The 15733-nt window shown below is 35.9% G+C and overlaps 1 protein-coding gene across 1 annotated transcript in view; it reads right to left on the bottom strand.

The window, feature by feature from the left end:
• Positions 1-15733, bottom strand: part of YME1L1 (YME1 like 1 ATPase) — a 54260-nt gene that overhangs the window by 24670 nt on the left and 13857 nt on the right. Inside the window, exons 3-8 of the mRNA XM_049626948.1 lie at positions 13058-13220; positions 10521-10619; positions 6427-6536; positions 4501-4651; positions 4016-4099; positions 994-1076 (exon numbers count right to left, since the gene is read on the bottom strand). Coding sequence (XP_049482905.1) covers positions 994-1076; positions 4016-4099; positions 4501-4651; positions 6427-6536; positions 10521-10619; positions 13058-13220 — 690 coding nt within the window. The remainder of the gene's footprint in view (positions 1-993; positions 1077-4015; positions 4100-4500; positions 4652-6426; positions 6537-10520; positions 10620-13057; positions 13221-15733) is intronic.

Genomic DNA, 15733 nt, shown 5'->3' with positions numbered 1-15733 from the left:
CAAATATACGCATGGTTTAGGGGCACCTGGATGGCTCAGTTGGTAGAGCATGCGACTCTTTTTTGTTGTTGTTGTTAATAAAGAATATTCCAAATATCACTAGAGGGGCTTAATGAATTTATGTTGTATTTTTATTTTTATTTTATTTTGGAAACAGAGAGAGAACACAAGAGGAGCAGAGGGAGAGAATCGTAAGCAGGCTCCACGCTCAGTACGGAGCCTGACACAGGACTCAATCCCATGAGCCTGTGACATCATGACATGAGCCAAACTCAAGAGTCAGATGCTCAACCAACTGAGCCACTCAGGAGCCCCTGAGGATGAGAATCCTGATCTCAGGGTTCTTAGTTCAAGCCCCACGTTGGGTGTAAAGATTACTTAATATCTTTAAAAAAAAAAAAAATCCATGGTTTACTTTATCTTCCTTAAATGTTCACTCAAGTGTTAACTTCTCAATCATACACTGAATATCACCACTTAAAATTGTGACTTTTCTCTCAGAACTCCCGATCTCCTTTACCCTGCTCTATATTTTCCCGTAACACTTCACTTTTGAACATACTCTATTATAATTTCCTTATATGCCATATCATTGTCCAATTTCTGTTAGAATTAAAATCCATAAAGGGAAAGATCTGTTTTATTTCTTTTATCCCAATATCTAAGTTCTAATCATGGCTTGGTCTTTTCTAATAGCCAGTCCCCACCCAGGAGCCCACTCAGAGTTGCCTCAGTACAAAAAAACAGTGCTATCACCCAAGAAATTCCTAGGGATTGAGAAGCCCTGTGTCAGAAATCGGGGTCAAAGACCAAACTGTAGAACCCAAAATGCACCTAGTACTCTTGTCACGTAGGAAATTGCAACAGTTTTAGTGCTTGGAACTGGAGGTAGAGACCAATATATATGTATTTTCTATTTTACACCTTTAAACTCAAATATTGGCCCTACATAATTAGATAATATTCGACGAAAGCAAAGTAAACTTAACTTACTCCTTTAACGTGTTCAAAGGTGACATTTTTCATCTGGACAGGATCTACTGCAGAATCAAGCCCTGTTGTTGTCCGGAAGCGGACTAAAGAGAAGAAAAGAAATGCTTATATCTCTGATAGATTTATAAAATTCCAACCACCTTGTTTTTCAGATTTAAGAAAGCCCAGAAAAATTACATCTAAATTCACATTCATTAATTCACAGTGAAGTACAGAAACTAGGTCTACTGGATTTCTAGGCCGTGTTCAAGGAATCAATGACCCTCATTAAACTATCTTTGTACCTTCTAATTAAAATGAAATAGTATTTCCCTCTTCTCCTATAATACCTCATAACAGAGATTTAAACCAATTATTTTCAAACTCCACTGTGCATAAAAGTCACTTGAGAAAGGTGTTAATGCAAGTTCCCAGACCATGGCCCAGAACTTCTGATTTGCAGATTTAGTAAAAGGCCCAAGAGTTTGCATTTTTAACATTAAATTATCCTGCTACAACTGGTCAGAGATGTACACCATGAATACACTGCCTTAAACCTAGCATTAAAAACTGGCACTAGCATTTTTTTTAAGAAGGGCGAACCTTAAAAGAGATTATTTCACTTTTGATGAAGCCTCCTTCCTCTGGCAACTGTTACTTGCCCTCGGATGATAGATCATTAATGACACCATCAAGTATAAGAAACACAGTGAGGCGTGCCTGGGTGGCTCAGTCAGTTAAGCGTGCCTGGGTGGCTCAGTCAGTTAAGCGTCGGACTTTTGCCCAGGTCATGATCTCACAGTTCATGGGTTTGAGCCCCACTTCAGGCTCTCTGCTGTCAGTGCAGAGCTTCGGATCCTCTGTCCAACCCTCCCCCAACCCTTCTCTGCTGATTCTCTCTCTCTCTTGAAATAAACTTTAAAAATACTACTAATAATTTTAAAAAAACAGTGAAAGTTTGGAAGAACAGTAAAATACGTAAGATCAACTATAAGGAACTATTTATTACAAAGCTTTCTGAAACCTCTCCCCCTTGGTTAAGCTTTCATACTGAACATATAAATGAGTAAAAAGTAATTTCTAATTTCCTCAGAAGAAGATGAAAATATTGTCTTTAAGACAGAAATTTAGGGGCGTGTGGGTGGCTCAGTTGGTTAAGCGTCCAACTTTGGCTCAGGTTGTGATCTCGCGATCCGCGAGTTCGAGCCCCGTGTCGGGCTCTGTGCTGACAGCTCAGAGCCTGGAGCCTGTTTCAGATTCTGTGTCTCCCTCTCTCTGACCCTCCCCTGTTCATGCTCTGTCTCTCTCTGTCTCAAAAATAAATAAACATTAAAAAAAAAAATTTTAAAAAGACAGAAATTTAGATGCAAAAAAGTCAGTAGGTAAAAATACAGTTAACGAGAAAACACTTAACATATCAAGAATATATGAGTCGGAAGAGTAAATGTAATATAGAAATTCTAGAATGGACACTAATAGTTTTAGCCACTAAATTGTTTATTTAAGAATCTGTGGGGTCCGGGGCGCCTGGGTGACTCAGTTGGTTAAGCATCTGACTTTGCCTCAGGCCATGACCTCACAGTTTCTGAGTTCAAGCCCCACGTTGGGCTCTGTGATGACACTGAGGAGCCTGCTTCGGATTCTCTCTCCCTCTCTCTCTGCCCCTCCCCCACTCACTCACACACACACACACACTCTCTCTCTCTCTCTCTAAAATTAAAACATAAACATTGAAATAAAAAAATCTATGGGGCGTCTGGGTGGCCCAGTCACTTCAGCATCCAACTCCTGGTTTCAACTTAGGTCATAATCTCAAGGTACACTGGTTCGAGCACTGGGTCTGGCTCTGTGCTGACAGCACAGGACCTGCTTGGGATTCTCTTTCACTCTCTCTGCCTCTCCCCCACATCCGCACACCCATGCATGCATGCTAAGTAAATACAGTTTTTTAAAAAAAGAATCTATATAGATGGACTTAATAAATAAGGCAAATAAATTTGTAGTTGAACCCCCTTGAACCTTATAAGAAATTAATTACTCAACGGCAATGCACTTCATATTTTAATATATGTTTTACTTAACATAAGAAATTAAGGGAAAAAAAAGAAATTAAGAAACATAAAGGAATAATCAGACCTTTTCCTACTCTTCCGTTATCACCTAGTGTCCCTGTAATGGTTCTGTTTTGAAAATGAGATAAGAGAAGGTGACTCTAGATATAAAAAGAATATTCCTGGATGTCAAAATCTCATCTCAGGTTTGATGCCACAAAAAACTTAAAATATCTGGGGTTACATGCAAGTCCTGGGATAAATTCCTGATCCAGGTCAACTAATATTCTTAACTGTACATCAGTTTTTTCTCTCAAGGTAATCAAACATAAAGAACACAGAGAACACAGGGTAAAAACTGAATAGTTGAAAAAGCAAGCAGAACCACTTACAACTGACATTTCATTTTAGACTTGGCAACCCCAGAAAATATGGGACTCATTTAAACTGATGTTTAATAATATGTAATTTTTCATAAATTTATTGTGTCTTTGAAATAAAGAACTATTTCATTTGTATTGTGATTATAAAATTCTAATACATGTTTTTTAAATTTTATAATTGGACAGGTATAATTTTCTAAAAATGTGGAAAACTAACCACTAATAGAAGTTAATCTAACATTTTTGATATAACATAAACCTTAAAATTTTAACAAAATATTCTTTTCCCAAAACAAGTCAAAGTTGAAATTTGTACAGTGTCTAAAGGAACTTTTCCTGTAATCCACAAAGCAATGTAAATATGGTAGGCCCTCTGACAATGCAAATGGCATATAATCATAACAGATTAAAACTTTTCTACTTCAACACAAAAGAAACAATCTCAAATTGACCCAATCTGTGAAGTGCTGACTCGTAGGAACGAGGGGCCTAGACACTAGAACTACACATGTTTTCTCACTCCTAAGTCTTAGGCATATTAACTACAAAAAAAAAAAAAAAAAAAAAATTCAGGTATTTAAAAGATTAAAAAAAAGTCAGAGCCATTACCAGATAAAAATGGGTTTTTTAAGAGTCCATAAATGCCAAACAGCAACAGAACGAAGAGAATCAGACGAGTTCGTCTTAGAGAATCTGGAAGGAGAAAAAAAAAAAAAAAAGCCTTAAATGACATCAATGAGAAAGGACAGCTTGACAAAAGGCAAATATTAGGTTACTGATGGAAATCATATTTCATCACATGAGGTTTTGGAACGTGGCATGGTTTTGTATAACTGCCATGATTTCCTTTCAGCACCCTGTCAGCAAAACCTCAAGAAGCCGCTCAGGCTTCTGTCCTTGACATAGGTTCTCAAAACAAGGCAAAAAGTCCACAGATATTTCCATTTTGACACAGCTTACATTACAAATATAACAGAATATAAGCAGTGAAAAAGTGGTAATTGTTAGAAAAAAGATTTATAATCACTTAAATACAGGACTATGACTTCCTTTTAGGTATCTACCCAAATATGAATGGGGTCAAATCAACTTACCATTGGTTTTTTGTGTTAGTGCTTGCGCTTTCAGAAAACCCTCTGCGAAACCAGTTTTAAACGCATCTTGGTGAGCTTCGGGTATATTTTTGGTCTTCATGAGTTTGTCCAAACTCTCAACATCTGATCCTCTGTCCCGCAAAAGGAACCCCTAAATACACAAACAACACATCAGTATTGATTGACTATACAGATAACACACTCCAAAAATATAATCACAACTCACAAAAATATTCATTCAAAGAGTCTAGAAATTCTAATTTTTACCGTCTGTGTGAAGAATTACAGTAATACTCAACAATAAATTACTTCATCAATGGCTAGAAAACTAACTTTGGACCTTACACTTGCATCAATCAATTCAGGTCAAGAAACTCTCTGTAAGAACACTATACTGAGGGGCACCTGGGTGGCTCAGTCAGTTAAACGTCAACTTCAGCTCAGGTCATGATCTCACAGTTTGTGGGTTCAAACCCAGCGCCAGGCTCTGTGCTGACAGCTTGGAGCCTGGAGCCTGCTTCGGATTCTGTGTCTCCTTTTCTCTCTGCCCCTGCTCACACTCTCTTCACTCCCAAAAACAAACAAACAAACAAACAAACAAACAAACAAAAAAGGACACTATAGTGAAAACAACAAATAGGTCACAGGTGGACTTAGGGTTCTAATGGTTTGATGTTCACACTCCTTTATCTCTAGTAGAGGAAAAACCTCATCAATTTATTAAATGTTTACTGAGCATCTTTTATATATTTGGCCTTATAGAAGCTCTGAAAATGTAAAGATAAATAACGAATGATCTGAATGTTCTCAGACTAGTGGGGAGAGATACACAAATAATCAATTTTTTGAAATCATTTTGTTATTATGTTAGAAGTTCTAGGTCTGGTAAAATAAATGCTACCTCAGGAAGTCAGGAAAGGCATTACAGAGAACAGGATTTCTAAAATTTTTTTAACATCTTATTTTTACTTTTGAGAAACTGGGGGCGGGGAGTAGAGAGAAAGAGGAACAGAGGATCTGAAGTGGGCTCTGCCCTGAGGGCAATGAGCCCGGTGCAGGGCTCAAGGTCACGAACCAAGAGATCATGACCCAAGCCAAAGTTGGGCGCTTAACCAACTAAGCCACCCAACACCCCGAAAACAGGATTTCTAAACCACAGGCAACACAAAGCATAAACAAGTTGACAGAGTCATTAAATAACAGCCTTCAGTGCTCAAGAACTACACGCAACCTTGTCTAACAGGACTTAAAAATGCAAGAGAGGAGCAGGATAGAGGTTCAGAGGGGATGCCATAATGAAAGATGAGAACAGAAAAATAGTAGGCAGGGGCCAAAAGATGAAATGCCCTGTGTACCATGGCATGAATCTGACAATAAAGCAGAGGAATACAATTATTATATTAATACATTTTAGACAGATTGGTGGGAGGGTGGCAGTCTGGAGTCTAAACTGAAGGTAGCAAAACTAAAGACAAGGAGATTAAATACGTGTATATTTGAGTCACTTGGGCAAAAATTGTTAAAGTCTATCTATGCAGTGGAATTGGGGATGAAAAGAAACAGACCTAAGAAGTATTTAAGAGGCTGGATCAATAGGACTTTAGTGATTAATGGGCGTGAGAGGAGAGAGATGAATAAATCAAAGTTGATCATCAGGTTTCTAGCTTGGGTGGATGCTATTCATGAACACAGAGAACACACAAGCAGGTGTAGGTTGGTAGGAAAAAGGACAAAGGGAGATGTCTAACAGGCCAATGGAGAGACATGACTGGCACTCAGAAAAGATGTAGGTATAATGACTTAACACAGGTTATTAATCCTTTAGAAAATCAGTTGGCCAATAAAAGAAATCAGATAATGAAGGTTCTCATTTTAATAATTTGAAATGTACTGCTTTTTCAAACAACAAAAAAGAGTTCTAATTACCTTTACAAATGATGGTGCTATATGCTGGGTTTCTGCCAATCTTTCAGAGGTGGACTGTAGACGCCGTGTTCTTGATTTCAAAGTTTTAAAACCCCGAGACTGTATGAAAACTGAACAGAATAGTATTACATTTAAATTTTTAAATAGTATCTCATTGTAAAATTTTATAAGGAAAATGCCTAAGATTTGAAACTAACACCAAGCCTGTATATCCTAGTTTACTATCTCATTTTTTAACATAGTTCTTTGCCTGACGCTTCACTACACTAGTAATTAAGGTCATCAAAATGGGTTTAATCTGTAAATTAAGTTTACAATTTCTTGAGAGTTTTAAAATGTTAAAAAAAAAAAAAAACCCACTGATGAGTATCAAATACAAGTCAGTGTCTAATTCCTCAAACCCCAATCCCACTTCCCAGAAGTAACCACTCAACAATTTGATGACTACACTTGTATGTATTTTAACACATGCTCTTTCTATAAAAATAGTGTATAATTTTTTGTCTTCTTTCACTTAACACTATATCATGGACATTTTTCAGAACAGGTCAGACAATGCATTCAATTTAATGGCTGTTAACATTCTTCTAATTTTCAGTGTATAGCAATTTGAATATTCTACTACTTTTCTACTATGGACAGTTGTTTCCTGTTTTCTTATTGCTAAAAATGGTGCAGTTATAATTCTTGTACATATCATCTTTCAGCAAATGTAGGCTAAATTCTTAATGTGAAGCTGTGAGGTGTGAATTATTTAACACTAAGAAATTGCTCTCTAGAAGGCTGTTATGGATTTATATACCCACCAATGAATAGGAGTATCCTTTTCTCCACATCCTGTGCAACCCAGGTTAATATAAATGTTTTTAATTTGTACAAGTGTGATAAGCAAAAAGTAGGGTCTTGTTTTAATCTGCATTTAAGATTATGGGGGAAAACTTAGAAACAATTTTTTTCTTTCATTGAATATTTTATTTCTTTAGCAAATTGATCACTCATGACCTTTTCCATTTTCATTTGTAAAAGAATGCATGTAACTTGAGGTCATGTATATTTGAAATATTTATTTTAATGTCTTTGTCTTTTGATGTAACACTTTATAAAGTTAATGTAGCCTTATCTTTTAATTTTTTGTTTTCTGCACTGTGTTACTGTGTTTTGATTAGAGAGCCTCATCCCCGAACTATGATTTTAAAAGGAATCTACTGACTTAATTTTTAATTCTTTGGTTCAGACCTTTGCCTATTTGGAACTTATTTAAAAAAAAAAGCAGGGGGGGATCTGATTCCCCTTTTGTTTAGGCCCACGTTTGTTTATTTTATTTATTTATAAGTGATCTCTTGAACTCATGACCCCAAGATCAAAAGTTGGATGTTCTACTGATTGAGCCAGCCAGGCACCCCATTTTACTAAGCCCAAGTTTAAAATCAACTTCTCGGTTTTCATAGCAAGTGTTTAGGGTTTTGATTGGGGTTGCACTTAATTAATAAATTTGGGCATACATTAAAACTGTCACAGTACAAAATCCTTTCAAAGAGGATTGTGGCATTCTTTCATTTTATTTTACTCAGCTCTTTGATTCCTTCAGTAAAGTTTCACAGGCATACATATATACATATGTATGTGTACATTATGTTGAATATTTCTTGTCAGGATAAAAGATTTACTGGGTTTGAAGAAAACTATAAATAAAACCTACTGCTAGAATATAAGATCTTGATTTTGAGACATTTATCTCATATGATACCAGAGTAGCTTTTCAGGTGATTTTAAGTTTCCTAGTAAGCAAGCATCTTACCTGGTAAGCAAAAACAATCAAAATTTTGCCCTTTCCTTAAACTTACTTTCTATTCTAGCTTTCTACAACATTCTAGAAGTGTAACAATTAAAATATATTACATGTCTTTTTCATACACTAAAATAATAGTTTTTCTTCTCTAATCAATTAACATGATAAATTAACATACTTCCTAATACTGAATCACTTTTGTATTCCTCAATCATATTGATAGCAATTTCTGTACTTGCTTTTTCAGATTTTATTTAGGATTTCTGTATTTATATTATTAGGTGAAATCGATCTATTGGATTCTTTTTTGTGCTAACATTTTAGTATCTGCGATCTTGTGGAATAAACAGGGAAGCCTATTCTACCTTTTTCTTTATTAAGAAAGTTATAAAGAACAGGAAACTGCTGATCCTGGAAAACAGAACACAACCATAAAACCATCTGAGGCTACCTCCTCTGGGGCAGTGGGATTATATTTGAAAAATACTCTTTCAAATTTTATAGTTATTGTCTTATCTTTTTTCTTGGGTCAATACTACTAATTTATAACTTGGATATTTTTTCAACATATTTTTATTTATACACACTCTTAAAAGTTTAAAATCTTCATTATCTGTGGCTGTTACCACTTTTCACTTCTAACATTATTTTCTCATTGTTTTTAATCAGACCATTCTTTTTTTTCCCTCAAATTAAATTTGTTCTTCATTTAATTAAAACCCCCTGGATGTTGTATTCATTTCATGTTTTATACTTTTCAATTTCTCACATTCGTTTAAAGAAATTCTCAGAATGATTGCTTCATCAATTTAGTTTCCATCTTTCTTATTTCCTAATAAATTATACGATGCACTCAGCATCAATAGGTCTTCAACTCAAAGATTTTGGTATGTTGATTTTCCTTGTGGTTCATTACTAATTGTCTATAATTTGTTTTTCTTTCCCTTTAGCCACAAGACATTTAGAAAAGTATTTTTAAATTTCCATAGTTAGGAAATTTTGTTTTAGGAACTTTTTAAGGTATCCTGTTATATGATTTCCATTTTATCATATGATCAGAGAACCTGACCTGTGAGTTTCTAACTTTTTGAAAATTTATTAAGATATTTTTTCATACTTTAATACATGCTCAGTTTTTAGAAGTCTTCCATGAATATTTAAAAAATGTATCATCCTTCTTAAGTATTCTTCTGTCTTTTGCATTAACCATTTCTTCAGAGGATTACTGGTCTCTGTGCCCTACTTGGTATCTCTTTCATGCTATAAGTTTTCCTCAAACATGTGGAGATTCTTGCTGATCCATTTGTAATTGTAAAGGGAATACAGTGATTGGTACTGATTGTAAATAGAGGTTTTCTTAAAACTACCAAGGTGGTAAATGCCTTTATACTATGAAACATGGACTTTTAATGAATGAGCAGGATACCCTTAGTGCATGACTCAAGTCCATTATTTCTCTCCTTGGCATCAATGCTCAAACACAACCTTCAGAGACAGACTTCTCTACACACACACACACACACACACACACACACACACACACACCCTTTATTACAAAAGTGTCTTTTGCCAATTATAGCCTAAAAGTTGCAAGCCCTTTCTGGGACTGGCCCATTTTGGGGAATCTTTCGATTCAACTGTTTATGAATCATCCCAGAGCCCACAATTACTGACTTGGAAATTGAGGTTTTTCCTAAGTTCTACTAGAAATAACAGCACACACCTATTTCGTGTCACTCTATTCTAAGTTCCATGAAGGTAGGTAACATATGTTGTTTTTATTTATAATTATCACTGTCACCTGACACTTAACCACTAGTGTCTGGTATTAAATCAATATAAATACATGCATATTTGATTTTGCTATCAATGTGAGGTCATCTATTTTATACCCTATGGAAAGTCCTCAAATTTCTGGTCCACGGACGAAACCCCTCTGCTGCTGCCCTGATTTTTTCCTCATTAAATTTTTTTGTCATTGTAATGGATTGAAACAATTTTGAAAATGAAATTTTAAAAATATGGAAGTAAACAAATGTGCTTATTAATTATTTTAAAGCTGTAGATAAGTTCCCTAGAGGTTGATTTATTGTGGCACTTATCACTCACATTAAAAATTCAGCTATTATGTATTTTCCAGATTAAAAATACTGGACATACCCAAATTAACTGATTCCAAACACTCTATCAGTTTATTGTGAGCTACAAATGAATGCTTACAAACATTAATATGATTAAGAAAGACAAATCAGAATCCATTGAATAATCTACTATGTTTTTCAAAATAAATACAGGTGCTTCATACCTGGCCAGTACTGAAGATCTGAACAAATACTTTTAAGAGTTCTTGAATGTTGTCTATACAGGCAAGAGGAACGTAAAGTACTAAACATATCTAAGTAACCTGGAGGAAAATTGAAAAAAGCAAATTTTCTAGTTACCAAGCTAAAAGAAGTCATGAACTATAGTAATTTTACCAAATATTAGAAATATAAAAATATGAGTTTAGCCTTTTATTTGTTCATATGGCTCTGCTTGTATGAGTTTCTAAGAGCACTACTAATCTAATTACAGTTCTTCATCACTATCCTGTCTATCACTTGTCCCTTAGATTATCTTTTTTATCTGGTAGATGACCCTGGCTGCCAATAAAATTAAATTCAAACCAAAAGGGAAAAGGTATGTATGTTTAGCTAAAGTTACTGTTAGTCAAAAGCACGTAGAGAAAAGAACTGCTATTTCCTAGAGACAATTTCAAACACTCAGATGAATAATGTGATGAGTAAACACTGTAAACCAGAAGCACGGTAATCTTTCTCTCTCAAAGCTTCAGGTCACTGGGTACAAAGACAGTTCCTTCCACAGCTGGAAGCCATAAACTCTGGCGATCCTTGGAACTCCTACTGTTGACTAATGGGCCCCATCCTACTTAACATCCATGAGCCTAGGGAAAAAGTAAACAGCATCGATTGAAACAGATTCTTACCTATCCCGATATCCCAATTAAGAGTTCAGGGATTTTTCTAGGAATCCTATAGTCACATCAACAAACTCCTTCTTAATACCTCTGTCTGCCTAAGCCAAGAAACAGCTGGCAGGAAGAGGCACAACTTTAAAAGGAAATGTAAATACACAGGCCAAAAGAGCAATAGTAATAATACTACTACTATACATCAATGATGGCAACAAAAATTTAACTCTACTGGACACTTACTATGGGCCAAGGAATAAAGTAGTTTGGGCTAAGTAAACTACTTTCATTATTTCATTTGATCCTACACAGTGAGATAAGGAGTTTTTCCCCAGGCTTCACATGAGAAAACAGCAGTTTAGAGGAATAAGGGAAATCCCACAGCTCCTCAGTCTCAGGATTGAGTTTGATCCTGGTCTACTCCTCACCCTTAACCACTAAGCTTCAAGACTTCTCTCAGGAAGGAGGTAGGATAGATTGTTAGTCCAAGCCCCCAGGCTCCAAAACTTCACCTTTTTCTCACAACTCTTATATGAAATAAAGGCAAAACAACGAAAAATTAGTAAATGAATTAAGTGTATACAATGTACAGCTTCAAATCAATCCTTTATCACAAAACTATTTAAACCTGCACTTTTGTGTTATAATTTGTACTGATTTTTAAAAACATGTTCTTTCATCAATATAAAACAAGTATTTTTTTTCAAGTTTTTAAAATACCAAACAAGTATTTTTTTCAAGTTTTTAAAATTTATTTTGATAGAAAGAGGGAACAGAGCAGGGACAGGCAGAGAGGGGCGGGTGGGGAGGGAGGGAGGGAGGGAGAGGGAGAGGGAGAGAGAGAGAGAAGGAGAATATGAATACCAAGTAGGCTCCACGTTGTCAGCACAGAGCCCGACATGGGGCTCAATCTCATGAACACTGAGATCATGACCTGAGCTGAAGTCAAGAGTCAGATGCTTAACCAACTGAGCCATCCAGGTGACCCTAAACAAGTATTTTGATAAGGTCTAACATTCACTGTTCAAGTATCAACCAAAAAGAAATTTATGAAGTGGAAATCCTTTTAACAAACTACCCACTCATTATAATAACAGATTGTTACAAGATTTAAATAAGAAAATATACAGACATTCTATAAAATAAAGGGACCAGGACTATTTCTTCAATGTATTCTCAGAAATTAGTACAGTACCTGGAATCCAGTAAAAGTTTGTCACCTAAAATTAAAACAATACTCCACTATTCTAAAATCTGTTTTGTATGCTATATTACATCTTGGGACAAATAAAGAACCCTAATGGAAAAACCAGTAATTTAGTAAAATTAAACTTTATTTGGTAAAGTCTAAATACAGTCTATAGTTAAAAGTACTGTACCAATGTTCATTTCTCAGTTTTGACAAATGCACCATGGTTAAGTAAGCAGTTAACATCAGGGGAAGGCAGTTGAAGGATATATAGAAACTCAGTACTCTTTTGCAGATTTTCTATAAATCTAAAATTATTCCAGTATGAAAAGTTATAAAAGAAAGAACAAACAAATGAATTCAGGAAAGAACTTGACACACAGTTAACATTAACAAATGCTATCTGTTGGGCGCTTGGGTGGCTTAGTCAGTTAAGTGTCCTACTCTCGGTTTCTGCTCAGGTCATGATCTCACGGTTTCATGGGTTGGAGCCCTGCATAGGACTCTGCACTAACAGCGTGGAGTCTGCTTGGTATTCTCTCCCCCGCCCCTCCCCTGTTCACACTCTGACTCTCTCAAAATAAATAAATAAACAACTTTAAAAATGAATAAATGCTACCTGTTAAATTATTAATAACTACGACCACTTACTCAAATTGGAACAAAAAATAGACTAACTTACCATATTTATTTTCAAAGAAGGACTGTGCAGAGACATGAGACGTATGCCAATGGGAAGAAACGCTCTTGCCTTTACAAAATCCAGGAAGTAGATGGTCTACCAGTTGATCAATCTGTCCAATTTTTAATTCAGATAATCCAAGGTCTCTTAAATTAAGTACAGGCTGTAAAGGATTGAGTCAACCAAGACTGCATTATCATCAACATATTTAACCAAAGAGTTCTTATCAGTTGAAATAATATGAATTTTTTAAATGTAACAAATATATTGATTCCTCTTTTCTCATATTTAAAAACTAAATCGGTACAAATATTTTTATAGTTCTAGCTTTAGGGAGGTCAGTCACAGGAAGTTTGACAAAGGTTAAAAATATCACATTTCCAATAGTATTGTGAAGTTATGGACATTTAAAGCCTCCTCCAGTCTCTAATAAACAAAAGTCCATTTGATTAAAAAAAAAAAAAAAAAAAGAGTATGCCGTTACCAGAGGACATCTCACTCCTCTGGCCTCATTGCCGAGATCCTTCTTCGAACTGAGAAGTTCTATAGTTACCCATATCTAACTTCTAATAAGGAGGGGCAATGAACAAAGTGAAAAATGTATGAAAACCAGGCAAGAAAATAAAGTCACATTACAACAGTTCTAAACTAACTACAGATTGGATAGGAGTTATTTTCTTGTCCATGGAAACTGTCAAGCAGACATTAAAGACAAGTAACAATTACAAGCCTCAGACACCTGAAAGTTCAAGCAAGGAAAGCAAAAATAAATAGCCCAAGTATCAGCTTCTGATGACTGAGGTGAAGTTAGATACATAAAGTTGCATGCACAAAAAATAAAGTTAGATCGATGGATTCTATAGCTCTGGATTGATGTCCAGGGGTTTGTCACTTACTAGCTGTGTGACAAGTCATTCATATTCCTTTTTAATTTTTTTCATGTTTATTTTTGAGAGAGAGACATACAGCGCACGAGTGGGAGAGCGGCAAAGAGAGAGGAAGACACAGAATCTGAAGCAGGCTTCAGGCTCTGAGCTGTCACAGAGCCCAAGTCGGGGCTTGAACTCACGAACTGAGAGATCATGACCTGAGCCAAGGTTGGATGCTTAACCAACTGAGCCACCCAGGCGCCCTGACAAGTCATTCATATTCTTAGAATCCATTTCCTCATTAGTAAAATGACGATGAAATATGCCTACTTCACAAGATGGTATGGATGAACAGAAAAGATCATGCCTTGGTCATCTGACATATCCTAACATACATAGGAAGATAGTCAAAGGCATGATGAAGGAAAATATTTAAACGTGCTCTTTATAAACTACTGGGGCCCCTGAGTGGCTCAGCCAGTTCAGCATCCAACTCTTTTTTTTTTTAATTGTTTAATTTACATACAAGTTAGTTAGCATACAGGGCAACAATGATTTCAGGAGTAGATTCCTTAGTGCCCCTTACCCATTTAGCTCATCCCCCCTCCCACAAGCCAGCCAGCAACCCTCTGTTTGCTCTCTATATTTAAGAGTCTCTTAGGTTTTGTCCCCCTCCCCGTTTTTATATTCTTTTTGCTTCCCTTCCCTTATGTTCATCTCTTTAGTATCTTAAATTCCTCATATGGGTGAAGTCATATATTTGTCCCTGACTAATTTTGCTTAGCATAATAACCCTCCAGTTCTATCCACGTCGTTGCAAATGGCAAGATTTCATTCTTTTTGATTGCCAAGTAATACTCCAGTGTGTGTGTGCGCGCGCGCGCACACACACACACACACACCCCACATCTTCTTCATCTTCTTTATCCATTCATCCGTTAATGAACGTTTGAGCTCTTTCCATAGTTTGGCTATTGTCAACAGCACAGCTATAAACATTAGGGTGTGTGTGCCCCTTTGAAACAGCACACCTGTATCTCTTGGTTAAATACCTAGTAGTGCAATCTCTGGGTCATAGAGTAGTTCTATTTTTAATTTTTTGAGGAACCTCCATACTGTTTTCCAGAGTGGCTGCAACAGTTTGCCTTCCCACCAGCAGGGCAAAAGAGATCCTTTTTCTCCACACCCTTGCCAACATCTGTTGTTGCCTGAGTTGTTAATGTTAGCCATTCTGACAGGTGTAAGGTGGTATCTCATTGTGGTTTTGATTTGTATTTCCCTGATGATGAGTGATGTTGAGCATTTTCTTATGTGTCTGTTCTCCATCTGTTAAGCATCCAACTCTTGATTTCAGCTCAGGTCATGATCTCATAGTTCGTGAGATCGAGCCCTGCATCAGGCTTTGCACTGACAGCATGGAGCCTGCTTGCAATTCTCTCTCTCTCTGCCCCTTCCCTGCTCACATGTCCACGCCTGCTCTCTCAAAAATTAACTTAAAAAAAAAGTGCTCTTTAAACTACTAAAAGCTATACAACATAAAGGATATTATTACAATGAAAACAAAAGGACTACAATACTCAAAAGCTACTTTTCAAAAGTCACCTTTTAAAAAACAGGAAGCCAAAAAGTCTATTTACAATACAAAGACTTCAAAAGGGAAGTGGAGATTCTAAACTTAAAATTATTTCCCTTACTTATTGGCTGTCAGGTCCCTGGAATGTAAGGAGAAATAAGATGCATATAAACATAGCAATTATCATACAACATAGTAACTGCTTTACAGAGATTTTTAAAACAAAAAGTAGTA

The sequence above is a fragment of the Panthera uncia genome, chromosome B4, assembly GCF_023721935.1.
Source record: "Panthera uncia isolate 11264 chromosome B4, Puncia_PCG_1.0, whole genome shotgun sequence".
Lineage (NCBI taxonomy): Eukaryota > Metazoa > Chordata > Mammalia > Carnivora > Felidae > Panthera > Panthera uncia.
This window is presented reverse-complemented; position numbering and strand designations above follow the sequence as displayed.